General features: G+C 36.8%; 1 protein-coding gene across 9 annotated transcripts in view; it reads right to left on the bottom strand.

Moving 5' to 3' along the window:
- The window catches only part of RALYL (RALY RNA binding protein like), a 365270-nt gene that overhangs the window by 62340 nt on the left and 283068 nt on the right, over nt 1–19862 (bottom strand). For all 9 annotated transcript variants that reach the window (XM_079300393.1, XM_079300391.1, XM_079300397.1 and 6 more), the window contains one exon: nt 8735–8810. In XM_079300393.1, the coding sequence (XP_079156519.1) occupies nt 8735–8810 (76 nt within the window). The remainder of the gene's footprint in view (nt 1–8734; nt 8811–19862) is intronic.

The following is a 19862-nucleotide window of genomic DNA, read 5'->3' as shown; positions in this document are numbered from 1 at the left end:
GCAAATCTTGATACTGTTTCCATGATGCCTTCTCCACTAAAACTCAAATGTAGAAAAAACCCAATGTTGTCAGTTTCTGGGTTTTTTTTAATATATTGAATGCACTAGTCTTTTTAGCCTAGCTGAAACACAGCAGAATACCTACAGAAGACATCATCTTCATATGGAAGATGACATGTCAAGTCCAAATTGTTTATTCCTTAAATTAAATCCAAAAATCCATGGAGTAATAAAGGGTAGAAATCTCTCATGTAATAAGGGATAGGAATACGGCTCAGGCTGTCAAGGTTTAAAGCAAATGCATGACTAAAACTACTATATCTGTTTGCCTGCAGGCAAACCCATCAATACTCTGGATTTTTTCGGAATTTAATTTTTGATTTATAAGCCAAAGTTTCTTCATTTTTATTAGCAGCAAAAATTCTTGGATAAGAAAGGAGTAATAATAATTTCAATTGGATAAGAAAGAAGTCAGTAATTTCAATGGAATCAGAAATTTTGGATATGTTTTCTGTTCTACTGTGATATAAACAGTAATTAAAAACATTAAAAAAAGTTTGCAGTTAGATACTTTATCTGTAGTATATTGCTTCAGGTTTCATAGCAGAAGGAAAAAGTAAGAAAGAAAATTAAACACCAGGAAAAAACCCCAACAATAATGAGTAAACAGACAGTTCTCCAAATTTGCAAATCTCTGAACATGGATGTGGTTATGATGTCTGGGCTGTTGTGGAAGAAGACAACATCATTCATATGGTGCCATGATGGTGAATAAAAGCAAACAGACATGAGAAAAATGTCTGAGAAAAAAGATTTATCATACAGTGGTGATCTAAGAGGCAAAATCTGCCCTTGTCCCTTTCTTAAGGGAAGTTAGAAGTATTTTTAAAATAGTGAAGAAGAAGATGAAAAGAAAAAGTTTTGTTCTCTTAGTTGTTGTTGGAGTTACCACATAGATTAGGAATAATATGATTGAATGAAGGAATCAATATGCCAGTTGGATTTTATGTGTTTTGGCCTATTTCTTTATCTGTGATTTATTCAACATGAAGAGAAACAAAAGATTTTTCTGGATATTACTAAGAACCTGAGATCTCTCCCCCATTTCCCCCCTCCCTAATGCTATGAAGTGCTGCACATTCATACTGTTGATCATGTAAAAGGCCAAACTTAATTCTTTGTCTTCCTCTCCCAGCCCCTCTGAGCACTTGTATTGCTTTAAACATCTATGGAATTAAACTGATTGCAATTACACCACCATAATTCAGAAATTAAGACCTGCATGTGCAGCCTTCCCTCAGCAATTTTTTTTTATTATTCCTATGATATTATTTATTTGACATGGGGGTCTTTCCTTGAAAGAAAATAAGTAAACAAACAAATAAAAGGTGATTCATATCACATCGAATCACTGGATCTGCTGTAGCTTTTTATTTGTACTTTTAAAGATTTTTAATGTAATTGAGAATATTATTAAAATTCTCAACACAAGAAAAAAATTATACTGTTCAAGTAAGGATTTGAAACTAAATTATATTATTTCTGTACAGTAATGATTGTTTCAAATGTGACCACTGGCAACATTTCATGATTAAATGAATATAAATAGGATCCTACTGGACTTATCTTCTATCTATTTAAACTTGCCTAGAAATGTGAGGATTTTAATGGAAGTTAAATCTTTTTTCAGAAGAGCTGCAGGGCAACATTTATCTTAGGTCCATTCTACTGCACTGAAATAAAATTGCTTTTTTCATGAAGAAGAGTAATCAAAAGCATCAGGAGGATACATTTCTGTAGGAAAAGAATCACTTTGATTCAAAAGAAATGTCTCACTATATAATGTTAATATTACATAGTCATAGAAAAATTATGTTCCATAAACTTTTTTTTTTCATTCAGTCTATTGAATAAAATAGGAGTTTGAACCACAATTTGATTAAAAAGTAAATTTCAGAAAATACATGATCAGGTTTGTTTTCTGTTTTCTGGACTATGTCTTTAGTCTCTTGTAGGCCAGTAGTTATGATGGACACAAAAGTTCATTAAGAAAAAGAAAGTTTAGAGAAAAAAGTTGTTGAAAATCTAGGACAGTATTCAATTAAGTAAGATACTTATACCTGCAGTTATTTTTATTATATACCAGGTTTAAAGATTGATGATACACAAATAGTGGCACACTATTACAGTAATTATGCAAAATACTGCAGTATCCTGATGGAATAGTAATGCTTGTTTGGCAAAGAACTTGTTGTTTATGTTAATGCTTTCAAGTGGGAGGAATGATCTCAAGAAGATTCCTATACTAGAATACACAATCAAGCTGCCCATCAGTGTCCTTTTCATACTTTTTCCTGAAATGAAGGGTGCTCAGGAATGCTGAGAAAAGCAACTCAAAATAATGGATGGCTCTGAGGCAAACTAAACCACACCAAACTCTATAAATGATATTTATGATGAATGTAAGAAGCAGAGAGCAAGTAGAGAATGACTGCAAGCAATTCTTTCAGCCTCTGCTATAAGACTGAAAAACCAAAGGAAATCCTAAATGTGCAAATAATTCAATCAGTTTTGTGACAGAGATTATAAAAGTAAAATGTACTGAGGAAATTGATAAAATATTTGTGTCAAAAAGAGTAAAACATCGACATAAAAATAATCATACCATGTAAACAAAAGAACATCCCTTTCCAGTATACTAATATTAGACATCTAAATAAAATAATCTGTTCCAGAGGCCATGGGAGTTATGAAATTGTAAAGTAGAGGCTGTTTAATGTAGGTAATTAGTAGCATGTTAAATCAAGCGTGTTGAATATACATTTCAACTGCTTTACATGGAGAAGTAATTGGTAATGGGAAATCACTGTGCTAATATCACTCAGAGAATGCTGAACTGTACACGCGAAATTTCAGAGAACAGCCCGGAAAAAACTTGGGAAAGCAAGGGGAAAAAGAGAAGCCTTTGCAGGGTCACCTTATGCTGCATCTTGTCAGTGCTGTGGTGGCTCAGCACCAGAGGGAGGTTCTGGTTACAGCCAAACCAACACAGAGAGAGGCTATTGCACTGTTTTCACTGGCTTTCTTAATCTATTCACTAAATGCATTCTGTTAATTGTTTCACTGCACAGAAGGTGCCTCAGCAGGATGGATCTTAGGCTAGGCAGCTTCATGCCCAGACAGCAATAGGAATACTGGGGGACTGGGGAGTGAATAACTCTGCACTGAGTCTTCAAGATGTGACACTGGGGCCAGCCAGTTTAGCTTGTGGCCCTCCAAAGAAGCTTGGAGTTGGGCAAGGGTGAAAATAATCCATGTGGGGAGAGTTATTCTTAGATTAAAAAGTCTTGAAAATGTTTATAGGTCAACTACAACATTAAACTGTGCAGAACAAAGTGATTGACTAGGTATCCTGTCAGCATCCAGTAACTTGCCTTTCCATATTTCTTCCAAATCCTCACTCCCTGCTTTCCTACACTGTATAAATATCACTTTACCCCTGGGGATTTGTCTTTGATCAAGTAACCAGTTTCTCAGAAAGCAGACTTGGATGTGATCTGGGCGCTGTGATCTCAGTACCACCACACTGGTTTTGACTCCCCATGCTCCATGTGGTCTCCAGCAGAGCCTGCAGTAATTGTGCTCATTTTCATGGCAATAAAAATGGTTCCATTATGCCAGCCTGTTTGTTTGGTTTTTTCCAAAAGAGTACTAAGTAGGTGGCCTTGTCATCCTTCTCAAACCCTCTCAATGTTGTTACTGCCAGAGGGGTGCCAGATAAGACATTTGTCCAGCTCCCAAGCTGACAGCCATAGAGAAAGGACATGCTGCATGTCCTGGGGGAAGGCCAGCCACAGGCAGCTCTGCTCCACCTCTCCTGGGCCTTGAGTCCTCCCCTGAGCAGCTGGGAATGGTTGCACACCATCAACAGCCTCCAGAGCCTGCAATCTGAGAGCCTCGTGCAATTTCAATACCAGAAACAAAGGCTTCTGAAGGGGAGAAAAACCTTTCAGGCATGCATTTAATATGCCATATAACATGGTAGTGGACTGAAATGAACACCAAATAATTAAACATTTTATGATAGAGAGAAGCAGAATAACAGCCCATCAGAGTGCTTATGGTTGATTCTACTTTGGTTTGATGGATAATAAACACAGGAAAAAAGCAGTAAATGGGCTTTCATATAGTGACACAGGCATTGCTTTAGTGGAATACTGATCAAAACACTACTAAGTTAAAAAGACAAAGAGTGATTCTTTATTTTACCAAAACATTGTTCCCAAAGAGTGCTTTAACACGTTTGTGTCAGCACCTTTAATCTTTACCTTGTGTTTCAAAGTTACTAAGAAGTGCCAGTGCAGTTAATTTTTGCTAGAGGCTAGACCAATATGAGATGCAAAACAATTTTAAGATGCATTTTTTTTTTAATCGTGTGATTTTCTGCAGAAGTGGTATACTAAAAAGAAAATTCAGAACAATTTTGAATCTTCTGGGATTTGGGTCCCCCCTCACATACTGAACAGCAATGCAAATTCTGATGGATGTTGATGGAGTTTACAGCTATGTTAAAATTTAGGTGATTCCTGAACATTACTCTAAGTACATTTTAAGATATTCAGTGAGCATGCTTAAAATTAATAATGTGTTTAACTGCTTTCTAAAGCAAAGACTAAATGTTCTCAAAATACTTTTAAAGCCTAAAAAAATAATGGAAGTCCTTTTATAATTTACTTGTCTGTCTTGCACTTGAAAAAAGTTGTGTATCTCAAATTTAGGCTCATGCTAAATTTCACATAGGTAAGATTAAATGAGATTATTTTCACACAGATCATAAAACTAGAAAAGTTAAAATAAAGGAATGTAGATACTGAGCTGAGATATTAGAGATTATTATGTCATTACAGGAAAAGATGAATCTAATGACTTGGACACACAAAAATATTGTGAGGATATAACACATCATAGACATCAGTTGCTCTGTATTAACAACTTATGTGTGTATTCATCTATAAATGTGATACAAACTTCAGAAATGCAAAGTTCTTTGAACACTTTTGAAACCTCAAGTATTTTAAAGTAAATAAAATCCTGCAAGCCTGTGCAGCACTCCTGCTTGCTTATGTTGAAATTGTTCTTTATGCTGTCTCACATATGAAAAATACCATTTAAAAGTCTGTAATGAAGGAAACTGAACAATCAACAGTTTTCATCCTTAATACTGTGTTGTACACAGTCACTTTTTCCATTGGGTGCCTACCTTAAGACAGTTTATTCTAGAAAACCTTCCTGAACATGTTCATGAAAACTGAGAAGTGTCAAAGCTTGTTTAAATGACTGTCCTAGTTTCTTCCAGGACAGAGTTCTTTTTTTACAGTAGCCAGGTGTGGTGGTGTGTGCCTGTGGCCCCAGCTACTGAGACACTGAGCCCACTGGGTCAGATTGCTTGAGCCAGGGGTTTTGCTCTGCTGTGTGCCCTGCTGAGCAACCTGGCCATGACCCAAATGTTGTTGAGCACCATTTCACATCATTACCAGAGCAGAAGTTCTTCTCTGGTTTCTGGAAAAAAAGGCATTCCTTTTCCAGTTGGGAGAAAGTGTGGTGTGGAAAAGCTGTTTGCTATTGGGCATGGGCTTTGGCTTTCCATGTAAATAGGTTTTTGTCTTCTACCTTTTGTTATTAATAGTTTTGATGTTACTGTTCCCTTTTTTAAAAATCTCATTTCTGTTTCAAGTAAATTGTTCTTGTCTCAAACTGCAATTTTCCCTCCTTTGTGCCTCCAATTCTCCTCTCTATCCCTGGTGCAGGAAGGGGGAAGCAAAGGGACTGAGCTAGTGGAATCTCATTTGGAAGAGTCTCAGAGGGCACTAAAATGGGAGTGTCACTGCTAAACCAAGACAATGACCATGTAGCACAGCTCTTTCTACAATAAATTTTCTGTCTTGTGAAAGAAGAAATTACATTGCTTCAGCACAATATGCTCCTGACTTTTTAACCAATTTATTAACTTCTTGGTCTTCATAAATTGATTTCTAATGTGTTCTAGTACATTACTTAGAATCAAAGCTAATCTGAGCTAATAATTTGATGGATCTCTTTTTCTTAAAAATAGATATAACACCTTCCCATATCCTCTGTTTCTTTACCTTACAAGATCTCCATAAATTTTTGGAAAGAATCAATAAAGGTCCACACAGATTCAGCTAGTCCTTTGAACACACTACTGTGAATGTTATGAGATAATTTCCATCAAATTCACTTAGTCACTGGTTAGCCAAATTTTTATTGTATACCTCTCGTAAAAAATAGATTTTTTTTAATAGCTGGTCACCTAAATACTTTTGATGAAGAAGCCTTTTCTGTATCATCTACTATCTGCTCTCTTTCCCTCCTAACTAAAAATCAGAGGATGTTGCTCTAATGACAATCTTTTACCTACCTTTTCTAGGGAGTATCACATAGCTGTTATGTGTTCTAACCTTTCTGATATCCTGTATGAGACTCTGCTCTTTTGTTTTCCAGTTGTGGGGTTTTGATTCCACATTTTGTACAATTCCTTTTCAATTTTTAGAATGCTAGAGAAAGTTTATGCTATCTTATTATTCCTTTGTTTGATTTTTTCCTGCTTCAGGAGAATTTTCTCTTCTACCTTAAGCACAGTCAGTGCAAGATTTCCTGTTCTTCTTTTGTCCCTCAAATTTCTTTCCAAGAATCTTTCTACTTACCTGATCCCTGAGCTCATTTAATTCTGTTCTTTCTGAAATCCATTATCCTCTTTCAGCTTACAGTCCTTCCTTTTAACAGTGACTATTTTGTGACAACTAAATTTTTAACCAGTGACTTAGTACAAATCAAATTTAATGTTACCTCTTCCCTCTTAACTCTCTTGTCTCGCTGGTGTATCCTGCCCAGCAGCTAAGCACCCACATAGTCATTCTGACTCCCCTGCCATTGTTCCCTATCTGAATGAAGGAGAGATCAAAAGTTAAAAAACCTCATGGACTGAGATATTTGCAGTGTAATAGGGGAAGGGAGAAGGGAAAAAATCCATGTGATGCAAAGGCAATTACTTTCCACCTCCCATAAGCAGTCCAGGCAATCTCCAAGAAACAGCTGCTTTGGAAGAAAAACCTTCCCAATTTTTATATCTGATGATATGAAAGAACACCTCTCTGGCTGGGTTGGGTGTCAGCTGTCTCAGGTATATTTCTCCATAACTTCTTGCCCACACCAAGGCTATTAATTACAAAGGCAGGTTAGGAAAATGGGAAAACCACGAGGCTGTGAAAAAACACTGTTCAGCAACAGCAAAACATTGGTGTGTTTTAGTAGCAAATCCAAAACACATATTGGATCCTATGAAGAAAGTTAACTCCATCCCAGATAGACCTAGTTACAGTATTCTGAAATAAGTAGATGTTCATAGTGTTGCCAAAGCTTTATAAGTCACTGATCTTCTCACATATTAGGTTAAGCAATACTGAGACAATAAAAGTTCCTTATTGTTATACAATCATAGAGCAGAGAGGGAGAACTAAGATGAAAGGGGAAACGGGAGGATTCTCTTAGTTCTCTTAGGATGTTCATAAAAGCCTCATGATCTTCTAGAGAAATAGTTTGTACTACATCGATGAAAGGACACAATCTAAGATATTTTTCCTCTTTAAAATTCCTTTAGAACTTTCCACAGGTGTCTCTTTTCCCTATCTTTTCTGTAAAGCAAGTATTTATGAGAAAGCCTTCAAAAGCTCAGAGGTGGAAATGTATATAAATGCCAGAAATCACAGAACACCTTTCAAAATCTTTTGAAATACTATCACAGGGACAGAGTAGATCAAGGTTACCAGGGACACCTACAGAGTTTAGTAGCTTGCAGTTAAGAGTAGTCATAAAACAGGGATTCTCTTCTCCAAAAATAATATTTCTATCACTTTAGCTAAGGGCAACTATATGATAAAATGTCAAATTTCTTCTATATAACGTGGAGGCTCGGACCTAAAATGCTTCTGGTTGTCTTATTCTGAGATTTCCCCCGTGAATTTCCATCTGAAACTTTCAGACCAGACAAGGCATGAAAAAGTACTGGTCAAGTGTGTCTGATTTCACTCCTGGGTGTTGCTCAGAGCCAGTCTACCTGTATTTCAGTTACAGTAGAAATCAGCCCTAAGTCCTTCCATGAATATGGAGCATAAATTCTGTAGTACTTTTATGAGAAGTGAGGTTTATTGAGCAGAAATACATGTGGGCATGGTAGTCCTAACAATCTGTATTGCTTCACTAAACATAATTGATTTTGAAAAAAAAGTAGATGTTTCCTCAAGTCCATAACAAAAGGCACCTAGGAAGAGAAGAAAGACACTATAAATGCCTTCCTGAACAACCAAGGAAGAGGTCCAGCTTTGTCAAAACTTGGTTCTCACCTCTGACAGAAAAATCCATGAAAAACCATTTTTGTTGCTCTGAAATTTTTAGTTATTTCACTGATCATTGCAAATAAAAAAGTCACAAAATATGACGCCATAGCCAAGCACTGAATTGTAAGTACTAAATGTTGAAATAGCACTCAGTTAAGAAAGATAAAATTTTTGATAATAGTACTAGGACTGGGAACATTAACAAGTACATAGATTTCATTAGAATTTTGCTAAACATTGCACAGTGCCATACATTTTAGGTTATCCTAATTTTTCTGATAAAAATTGCATTGGGGAAAGCTGAAGTGAATCTCACTTACCTGTAAAGTGCTGAAAGTGGCCGCTTGTTGCCAGGTTTTGGTCTGTATGGTTTTGGTTCTCCTGCCATGTTGATGTCTGAAAGCAAACATTTGATATCAGTAAGTCAAACATCTGGAAGTTTGCAAAGGCATCTTCAAGTCACTGAAAATGAATAGCAGGCAGTGAAAATGGACAGCATACCTAAAACACCTGCCTAGTTTTTACCTCTTCTGAATTGATGCCGTAAAACTTTCCAAAATTTTTTTTTACTGCAGTGCATGAGTATTTTAGGCAAAATATCAGTTATTGCTAACAGAGAGAAATTGAATTTTTTAAACACACACTTACACGCATTTTCTACTTGGTGATGCCAGTAAAGTATTTTTAATATGGAAGATTTAGATGGTAACTTAGATGGTGAAATAAACTATGATCTCAAGTCAAATTCTCTTGAGAAGAACTGCAAAATTTCTGGAGTTCCCCTTTATGATTTAAAGAAATGCACACTGATCTTTAACTAATTCATCATCCACTCAGAAAGTAGCTCTTCAGAAACAAGTGAGAGTATCTATTTCCCACCCCAAACGCATCAACTCCTTGGAGAATAAAAAAATCTGGGTTTGCAAATGTTTTCTCTTAAGCAGATACTTATTCTTCTAAACAAGATCAGAAATCTTGTGAACACTGAAAGTTCACTTATATTCTACCTCCAAATTTATGCTTGAAATACTAAAGAAAGTCAAGCTAATATAGTTAGAAGCTTGATACAGATATATGGCTTCTATAGACATTATTCTTCTTCCAAAATTTGTCTCTTCATTTGAATCATACTCAAAGACATACCAGAAGATAGATGTCTATCATTATGGTTGCTAGAACAGTTATACATGGAGAAAGAAGCACAGAACTGACTTCTGGAGCTTAGGAAGCTGTCTGTACAAAAACAAATCTATGTTAAAGACCTCCTCCATTCTGATCGAATCTTGCAAAGTTGACATTACAATGAATCACATGGATAAAGTAAAACTTCAGTTTAGAAAACAAATTTAATGCAAATTGAGGGATGCTGCAGCCAAATCTCTTCTCAGCTTCAATAATATAAAAAAAAGAATAACAGTCAACAAAATCATTGGAATTATTTAATTGCAAAACTGCTGTGACGGAACATCATATCCCATTAAAAGTGGAATCACATGGTGGTCAAGACTTTTAAGAAAAGACATGTTCTCAGTAAAGTCTATTTTAACCTGAAATTGAGTATAGTGGAGGGAGAGGTAGAAAGATAAAGTGTAGGAGTAGGAATAAACACTGCCCAGTGTAGTGATGCTAAAAGCTCAAACATTTTTATTTATTATTCTTGACCCTAAAAGATGCAGTAAAAGCATTGGATACTTTTATTTCACACAAAATTAATAAAAAACTCCCAATAGGACCTTTTGTAAAAATCAGGATTATTGAAAATGTATGTCTGTTAGACTTCTTTTTGACAAAATATTTTGCCAATGTAAATGTCATACTTCAAATATTTGAAAGAATTTAAAAAAAATTAAAATAATTTTACATTTATTTTTGATATTTTGAGCTCAGTCAAAACTTATTTAAAATTATATAAGGACCTGATATGAAAAGCTTTTATGTAGAACTGTATAATATACAATACTTAAGAAACATTTTCCTTATCTAAAGTATTTTGGTATTAAATCTCACAGTGGTTTCTTCTATAGGATCTGCATTACTATTAAATCATAATTTTTCATAAAATAATAATTTTCTTGTTTCATCTAACTCTTTGAAATTGGAGGAACATTTGTAAACAGTTTTCATACCTCCTTGAAATGCTTTCCTTCCCCTAATTTTAGCAAGAGCTTCATTCAATATAAATTAAATTTTATTTTCTATTTTTGTTATAAGTTCAGCTATGATGCCCTTATTTCAAGATATATAAATTCTACACTGTCGAATCAACAAAGTAAACATGAAGCATTTCTGAAAGCCACCGAGGAATTTTGATAGCTCTGTTGCATTTCCATTGACTCCTGGAAACAACAGAATTGGAACAAATTTTTTATTCTGTGACCTTTGTGATAATTAGACCTTTTCATACTATTTTTATATATGTCAGTTTAAGGTCATTGACTGTGTTGACTTTCACCATCTCCTACTACAAGTTGGACAGATTTAAAAAAAAAAATAAAGTAGAATTATAATCTGCTCTTGGGAAATACCTGAGACTGTATCCTCTTCACAATATTTTTCATCTCTCATCTGCTACTGTTTCAGAGCTACATCTTAGACCTTCTGTTCCTTAATCCCTTATTTACAAGTTTTAAAAACTTTTTCATATCCTTCTTTTAAAAACTTTTTAATATCCTTCAGATAAATACTATCCTGATGACTGATCTTATTGACCTACATTTGCAGCTCTACAACATCCACTTCTAAAAAAGGTAAGTAGTATAGAAAGCTAAGGCTAAGGTTGCTATGTGTTCTTTTTATTTCAATCAAAAGTGCCAGAAAAGTGACACTCTAAGAGGCACAGTAGCAAAGCTGTTCAGAATCAGTTGAGATTCCCTCACATTTAAATAAATCTCTAAACAGTGTACTACTTTATACAGATAGTAATAGCCCAAAATTCTCTTTAGCACAGGAAATAGTTCATAGAAAAGCTTGCACATGGGGCTTTTCTGTTAATATGAAAGTGATTGAATAGCTCTGCAACTCCCAAAGCACTTTGTAGCAAGTTGGGAATGGATGTAGGAAATGCTTTGAAAAGTTAGAGCAGATTTTCACCCCATTATTTTTTCAGTACTATCTCTTCCAGTCTCAATTTTCTAACTAAGATTAGAAGCGAACTTGTCAGCATTTCACAAGATAGATTATTTCTATCCCAACTGGAAATCTTGTGAGATAAGCTGTTCTCTTCCTTCATCCATCATTGGTTTCACAGCAGACATTTACATCTAGTAGATCATAAACTCTGTGTCATATAAATTTGCTGTCAGCAGCACAGAGATTTACCTGTGCTAATGATTCCACCCCAAGGAATGCAGAAACATATCACTCCTTATGCTGTCAAATTAGCTACTGCACTTGTACATGAATATGTACCAGACAACTTTGCAAGACATTCACATTGCTCCTGGAGAGGCATGGATTTGATGAATTGGCACCTGGTAGATAAAGAAACGGCTCATGGTCACACTCAAAAATGTATTCATGGGTAGATTTTCGAGTGAAGACCACTGATGAGTGGCATTCCTTGGGGATCATTATTGGGATGGTGCAGTTTAACATCTCTCTTGGCAACACAGACAGTGGCATTGAGTGAACTCTCAGCAGGTTTGCCAATGACACCAAGCTGTGTGGACACTGGAGGCAAGGGATGCCATCCAGAGAGAAGGGACCCATGTGAACCTTATTAAATTCAACAAGGCCAAGTTCAAGGTCCTGCACCTGGGTCTGGGCAATCCCAAGCACTAATACAGGCTGGGTGGAGAATAGATTGAGAACAGGATTTGGGGGTGAAGATGTGAACTGGCAATGTGTGCTGGCAACCCAGAAATCCAGCTGTAACCTGGGCTGCATCAAAGCAGTGTGGCCAGCAGGGCAAGGGAGGAGATTCAGCCTGTGTGCTCTGCTCTGAGAGCTGTGTGCAGCTCTGGGGTTCCCAGCATGAGGATCTGGGACTTTTTAAGTGTAGGGGAGGGGGGGCACCAGGATGATCAGAGGGATGGAGCACCTACCCTATGAAGACAGGCTGAGAGAAAAGGCTTTAGAGAGACCTTTTAGAAGCCTTCTCATATCTGCAGGGAGCCTACAGGAAAACTGGAGTGACTTGTTACAAGGACTTGTATTGAAGGGACCTTTTTATACCTTTATTATGGTTTCAAACTGGGAGAAGTTTGAGACTAGACATTAAAAAGAAATTATTTGCTGTGAGGGTGGTGAAACACTGCAAAAGGTTGCCAAGGGAATATATTGATGCCTCATCTTTGCAGGTGTTCAAGGCCAGGTAGCAGGGGGCTTTGAGCAACCTGGTCTGGTTGGGCAAACTGGTCAAGGTGTCCCTGCCCGTGGCAGGAAGGTTTGAACTAGATGGCCTTTAAGGTCTATTCCAACACAAACCATTTTATGATTCTATGACTGTATAACTCTGTGTGGGAATGGAACAGCTCAGGGACTCCCATTATTTTCTCTGCTTGTATACCAGAAATGTTCACTTAGATATCAATACCAAGATAAATTCATCACTGAAATTCAAAATACCATGGAGACACCATGAATATAAAAGTGAATATGCAGAAAACAACACATTGTAATGCAGCATCCTGATCTTATCCACTTTCAGAATCAAATGAAATTACTTTGTTTAGCAAAATAAACCTATTTTTAGTTCTATATTTTCCTGTTATCATGGCAGAGCTTAGTCAAAGAATGAGATTTAGATTTCATTCAAGGTTGTGTGTCATCAGCAGAACAGAGCTGATTTTGAGCATGGTATTTTTGTTTGTAATTATACTGAAAGTGCTTAGTGATAAATGACAAAACAGAAATATAATTTTAAAAAGAGCATGATTACCATTTTAGAAGAGCACTCACTGTGTTCAATGGCTATATAAAATTGCCTGAAAAAGCAACTCAACACAGTAGGATCTACATTTCTCCTGTCACCCCTTCCTCCCATTGACTGCCTGCCTCCTCCAGATGTGAACATCCCATTTTTGGAGAGGCAGTATCTGCTAGTCCTTGTGCTTTGCTCACAGATTCCTGGCAAAAGTAATCTGAGAATCTGGTCCTGAAGACAGCAGCTGACTTTAAAAAGGCTTTATAAGTGCAAGAAATGATACCTAAACAGCATTCATACCCTATAAGTATTTCAGTATTCCTTAGTATCCTTTGAAAAGTGTAACTTTTAGGATAGGAAGGAATTCACACAGCAAACGTACAATCCACATACAGAAGAAGGTGTTGATAGAGAGAGACCAGTATGCATTTTCTTGTTTTTCAGGTGATAGAAAGTATGTGGGATAGAAGAGAAAGACCAAGATGTAGATACAATTCAGAGAAAGCATGTAGCCATAGGGTTTGCAGCATAAGTGTACACAACCAAAGCTAAGGCTAATCTATCTTTCTTTTATATTCTTCCATCTACTAAATTTCCCTGCTGCCTGATAAAGAAATTTTAATGAAGTCATATGACATTTTTTTATATCATAAACTTACTTATTTCTTTATATGTTCCATTGATTACATGCCATCTCCTCCCTTTCCCCCATCTCTAGCATGTGCAAAAAGCAGGGAGGAAAGGACGTCTCTTTGTTCTCTTCCATTATGTGCCCAAATTGCACAGCTGTAAAGATGAAACTTTCCAGAAAATTGAACACAAGATCAAATTAATTCTCAAGGCTAGTAAAATATTAAATGGAGTTCTGGGTCACACTTTTTCCTTTTCCATAATGGTATTAAAAATTCTTGTGGGGCTCTTAGTATTTGGATTTTCTCTCAGCATTGAAGTAATTGGAAGCCTTTTTTTGTACAAAGATGACAGGTATTGTTAATGCTTCATACAGAAAGAGCTGCTTGTTGAATAGTATACGAAATTGCTTTGTTCAACCATTTCTTCTTTCATTAAATACTGCTAAAATGAAATGGGGCTATAGGATTACATAAGACATCATTCTTAAAACCATTCAGTAGCAAAAGTGTCAGGAGTTGTCTAGCAGGAGATTTTTTTCTGTTCCCCAGGGAATTGGGTTGGTGTGAGGACAGGCATCAGCTAAAAGGGGAAATCCTGTCCTGTCTGTATGCCCATCACACATCATTCTTTCAGAGCCCTGGAGACAGCAGTCTCTCAGCTCCAAAATGGATCCCAATGTACTTCACAGCTGAGGTGGAGCACTGGTCTGCCTTGGATTTTGTCTGTTTGCTGCCATCCCTGACATCCCACCCCAAGTAACACCACATCTTTCAAACTTCCTGGCCCTATTGGTTGTGCCATCAGCAGTAATCCATGTCCATGCCTTGGGAGAGGCATCACTTCTGCCAGGGGAAGGGGAGAATGTTTATTTGTGCCCTCAGACTGGCTGTCCATGGACTCCACTGTGATTGAGGAGTCTGTGGCCAAGACCCTACAGACTGCTTCTTCTGGAGCTTGAATTTCTGCAGAGGAATTACTGTCATGTGTCAGGATCACCCTGGGGTACTGGGCTGCAGGGGAAGGAACACCTCAGAGGATATGGCTTGCCTTGTGAAGGGATTCCTATGGGATGGAGAACAGCCCTGTTGCTGGCAATCCTGCCCACTCCTCCTCCTCAGCACAGGGCTTGTGCATTCCTTTAGAGGAAGTTCCACACTTACAGATGCAAGAGAATCAGATTCAGCTTCAAAGGGACAATGTGGCCATGGCCATAGCCACTTTTCTGCAATCCAGCTCTGTAAGAACTGTAGGGGTTCAGGTGTTAACTGTGGAAACACAGCCTGGTTTGTGCCATGGCAGACATGAAGCTGCCACATGTTTCACCTCACCAGAGTCAAGCTAGAGTCAGGCAAGTATAGTCTTCCTCTAAGAAGATCTTTTTAGTTTAATCAGGCTTGCAGTTTCTGTTTCTCACCCAGAGAACAAGATTTCTACGTGACAGGTACTTGTTCAACACATGGGCTAGTAAATTATGCACATGCAGAAGATTAATGTTGCCATGATGGTAAAAGAAAGCAATGGAAAAATACATCAGGAACTTTCTGCTATCTCCAAGAAAAAAGTAAGTTTTAATGTAAGCCTAGCCAGCAAGAAAATGAACCAACAAGAGTTCAAACAGGGACTCACATATCATTGCCATCCCTGCTTGTCCTTCTACCTTCTCACTGATGTTGCTAATGGGAAACAGAACTGGTCCTTGATTTACAGCATTTTTTTTTCCAGACAGTGAGAAGTGCAAGGATTACCTTTGCTTTCTCTTGATCACAGTAAAGATTTTGTTTACAAATAAAAATAGAGCATCTGTCTTCCTTCAGATCAAGCACAGTCATTACAGGGCAGCAGCCAACAAACTCTGCTGCTTTCCTCTGATAACAAAAGATAGTTATTACCATGAGACTCAGAAAAAGCTTCATGTTGACTAGATGTCTGAGTTTCTCAGCACTGCAATTAGCCCCAAGCAGAAACATTAAACAGTGTAGTGAGGATAGAGTATGAAAGTCTCTCATCTACTTCTTTCAGATTTCAATATGATTTATTTTAGGGAACGTGCCCTGAACCTTGGTAATTTTCAACTTGTCCTCAGACTACATTTTTTCTCTCTCTCTCTTCTAATACTTGGCTACTTTCTCTGCCCCATGGCCCTTCATCTGACTCTCTTACTGATGTTAACTTCATGCTCCTAGCAATAGTTTTTCATGACAATTGAAATCTGTAGTGTACAAAGGAGTTCAAAATCCCCATTGTCCCAATCCTTTTGTCTTACTCACTATTCCTCCTGCAGATGGTCAACTTTATTAACTAAAACATGAAGACAATTTTTTTCCTAAAACAGCCATCACAACCACATTTTTTAAAAAGTCACCAACATTATCTGCACTTGTTAATCATATTTCTTGAACATTAAAACAAAATCTGCTTACATGTGAGGTGCATTTTCTCATAATCTTGCAAAGTGAATGTAGTCAAGGCTCTCTGGGCATCACAAGAAGATTGGCTTATAGAGAAATACTTTGCAATGCACGTGTCATTCTGCATGTTGCAGCCTGGGGCCTTTCCTGCTTTGGGCAAGAGGTTTCAGCACCCCCAGGGCCAGGGAGCAGAGATGATGGTTTGGGGCAGAAAACGTTGATGGACACCCTCAAAGTGCTGTTAGGTGTGAGGGCAGTGTCTCTGAAAGCTGACTGGGATTGATTTGCATTACAGTCTTCACTGAGGGGTAGATGTGTTTGACACCCTGAACTTTGCTGTCAAAACCTTCAAGTTGAGGTTTGACCTTGAGGGTATTCCCACAAGCTGAAAACTTTCATCCAGGCTCATAACAGAATAGAAAGGAATCATGCTGTGGATTTCTCTGAGTCTTGAACAATGGTGTTGATGGATCAGGAAAGCTGGTGGGGGAGACAGAAATGGTCCTCTGCAGCCCTAAATGCTCTTCTACTGCTTTCCAATAATGCTGCTATCCAAAACATGTCTGGTTTTACCCTCATTCTCTGACCTGAAATCTTTCCCCTAATCTTCACTGTTCTTGGTTTCTCAGATTATCTAAGATGCAGGGTTTCCTGTTGGTCCCACATCACTTGAAAAAACCCATTGTCCCAAAACAGTTAACTCTCAACTAATTTCAGCTGTTCAATTCTCCTGTCCGTGTACTCTCTTTCTGCTCATGTTTCTCATGATTTTCCAGGTTTTGTGGATTTAGGGATCTACAGGGGAGGATCCTTTCAAGCTCCATGTTTACTTTGGAATTGCCTAGCAGGTATTCTATAATTTTCTTTGGGATACAGTAGTTTTTCCAATGTCAGCTTTATGAAAACTTGTACCCCATATTATAGACTCATAGAATTGTAGAATAAATATAGAATAATATAGAATTATGTGTTTGAAGGGAGCTTTAAACATCAAGTAGCCTAACTCTTCTGCCATGGGAAAAGACATCTTTCACTAGATCAAAATCTTGTCCAAGCTAGCCTTAAACTATTTCAGTAGTAGGACATCCAGAGCCTCGCTGGGCAACCTGTGCAGTGCTTCACCATCACCACTGAAAAAAAAAAATCCTTATTTTTGATATATAGCATAATACAGTCCTGAAAATTTTGTCTTTGTTACACCAACATTGTAAATCATAACATGGACAGCTACAGATTTAGTTCATGCCTTATTATAGAAAAACTATAAATATTACCTTAATGCTATTATAGATTTAGTTTTATGAAATTATATAGCAGTGACATCAAGAAGATAAAGTGGAGATCATTCCACTGAAATTTAGCACATGGAATGAAATTTTATTGTGGAGGTGATATGCAGAAAAGGTCTGCCAAATCCAATATTTCCTTAACAGCAATAGGTTCTAACTGCTTAGGCTCCAACCAGTTGTAACTGTCTTTCATTGGCAGTTTTTGAAGTTTCCCAGTGGATTCCATTTGGCAACCAGACTGCAAAAGCATAGAAGTCTATTGCAAAAGCAAGGCATTTAAAAATTGCAAATACCGAAAATCTTCAAAATTAATGATATGCACTGTTGTTTTATTTGTATCTCTGTGGCATTCCTGCAAGGAAAATAGCAGAGTTGATAGAAACAGAGAAAATGCTGTATCTTGTCAGATTGATAGTTGATATACTGTAATTTTCTGCCTTCAGCAGCCCCAACTGTTTTGGAAGGAGACACAAGAACCACGAACTAGATAGAAATAAGATTATTTTCCCTCCATTCTGTTATCATGTCAGCATGATTCTCCTACTAAAATGCTTAGCAGTTTAGGATTACTTTAAGTCCTAAAGCATGATGTTTTATCTTTCTTCTCTACTGGTTTTGTCACTACCTAACTGTTAGGAGCTGGAACCGGAAATCACTACAATTTCAAATAGCCTTGCTGACTACATAAATGTTCTATTACTGTGTTCTTGATGATATATCATATTGGTGCATTTTTAAATGAAAAAAATGTTTCTCAACAAAAAGTGAGCTTTGTTTTGGCCTTATAGTCCCCCTACTCTTCATTGCCTCAAACCCTTTTTCAAACACTATTTGTTTCGCTCACCAGTAATAACAAAAATCACAAAAGTCATGTCAGAAACCCTTTCTTGAAATGTAAAACATCATCTTTCTCCATGCAATTTATTGGACTTCTGGTGTTCACTTTTATATTTCTACATTTGGGTTTGTATGCAAATGTACTTTACATGCTGCTTCAGATATTCTCTCACAAGTGATTTAAGGTATTACATATTATCAGTGACATAAATTTGCATATATAAAGAAACAATAACAGGGAAAATGTAATAGTTTACTAAAAATCCTATTATGAAATAAAATAATTATTTTGAACCTCATTAAATCAAGTGTCAATATCAAAAGTATTACCAAAAAGACTGCATGACATATTTCAGTTGAGTTTTAAAGAAGAAAAGGTATAATTACCATGCATTTTAGTACATATTAGTATTAGTGCTAGTGATGTTCTCATTGAACATTCACTACCTCCTATGTTAATTGGGTTCATTTTCTTCTATGCTTCCTAGTTACATTTTCTGCCTAAGCCAGCTTTGCCATAAAATTGTCTATTTTTATTACCCTCAAAGCAAATGTGTAATTTGGCTCAGAAATCATAGGAACCAAGAACTCCTTCACTCTGAGTAAATTCTTCTCCCTAGAAACCTGTAGGACTATGCGACTTCCCCTTTTTTATTTTTTTTAAGAATGTGATTATTTTGAACCAGCTGCGCATAAACACACATCACAAATATTTGTAAAGAGGCTTTGGAAATCGATCTTTACTGCAGTTGGGATAAGAAATACATAAAGCTAGGCAAGATAGTGAACAAGAGCTGGACATTTGCCTCCTTGAAAACATTTTTGACTAGTATCAGGTTCCAGTAAGGAGTTCAGAATCCTTGTTTCTTCATTGGGTCTCATTGGAAGCCATAGCATTTCTTCTGCATCTTCATCATGAAGTTAAAGCAGGCGCAACCCTCACCCCCATCAAATTTTCAGCCACTCGTCAAACCCCTACCCAAAGTTCCTGCATTTTCCTTTTTCTTTATATATTTGTATGTATATACTTATGTGTGAAAACATTTGCAATAGAAGCATGTATTTTTCCACCTGGAAAATTTTTTGTCAAATTTTGCATGGCACCTTTATCACAGAGTTTCTGAAAATGGAAGAATACAAAGTAACACTAAGGAACATTGAATTCCTGAATCTAGTGTTAAATTATTGTGTTGAGGGGAATGCTGGACCCAATTGTTTTTATATATAAAACAAAACACTCCTTGGTCTCAGAAATACAAAATCTGAAATTCTTATCTAGCACCATTGCTAAGCGAAGCTGCCAATGATCTATCTTAAATCTTAGTACCTGCAGCTTTAGATAATTAAATTATTTGTTTCTCTTATTCACTTTTCTATTTTTCCTACTCTATACAATAAGAAATTCTGGTGGCTGTTC

The sequence above is a fragment of the Erithacus rubecula genome (genome assembly GCF_903797595.1).
Source record: "Erithacus rubecula genome assembly, chromosome: 3".
In the NCBI taxonomy this organism is placed as follows: Eukaryota; Metazoa; Chordata; class Aves; order Passeriformes; family Muscicapidae; genus Erithacus; species Erithacus rubecula.
This window is presented reverse-complemented; position numbering and strand designations above follow the sequence as displayed.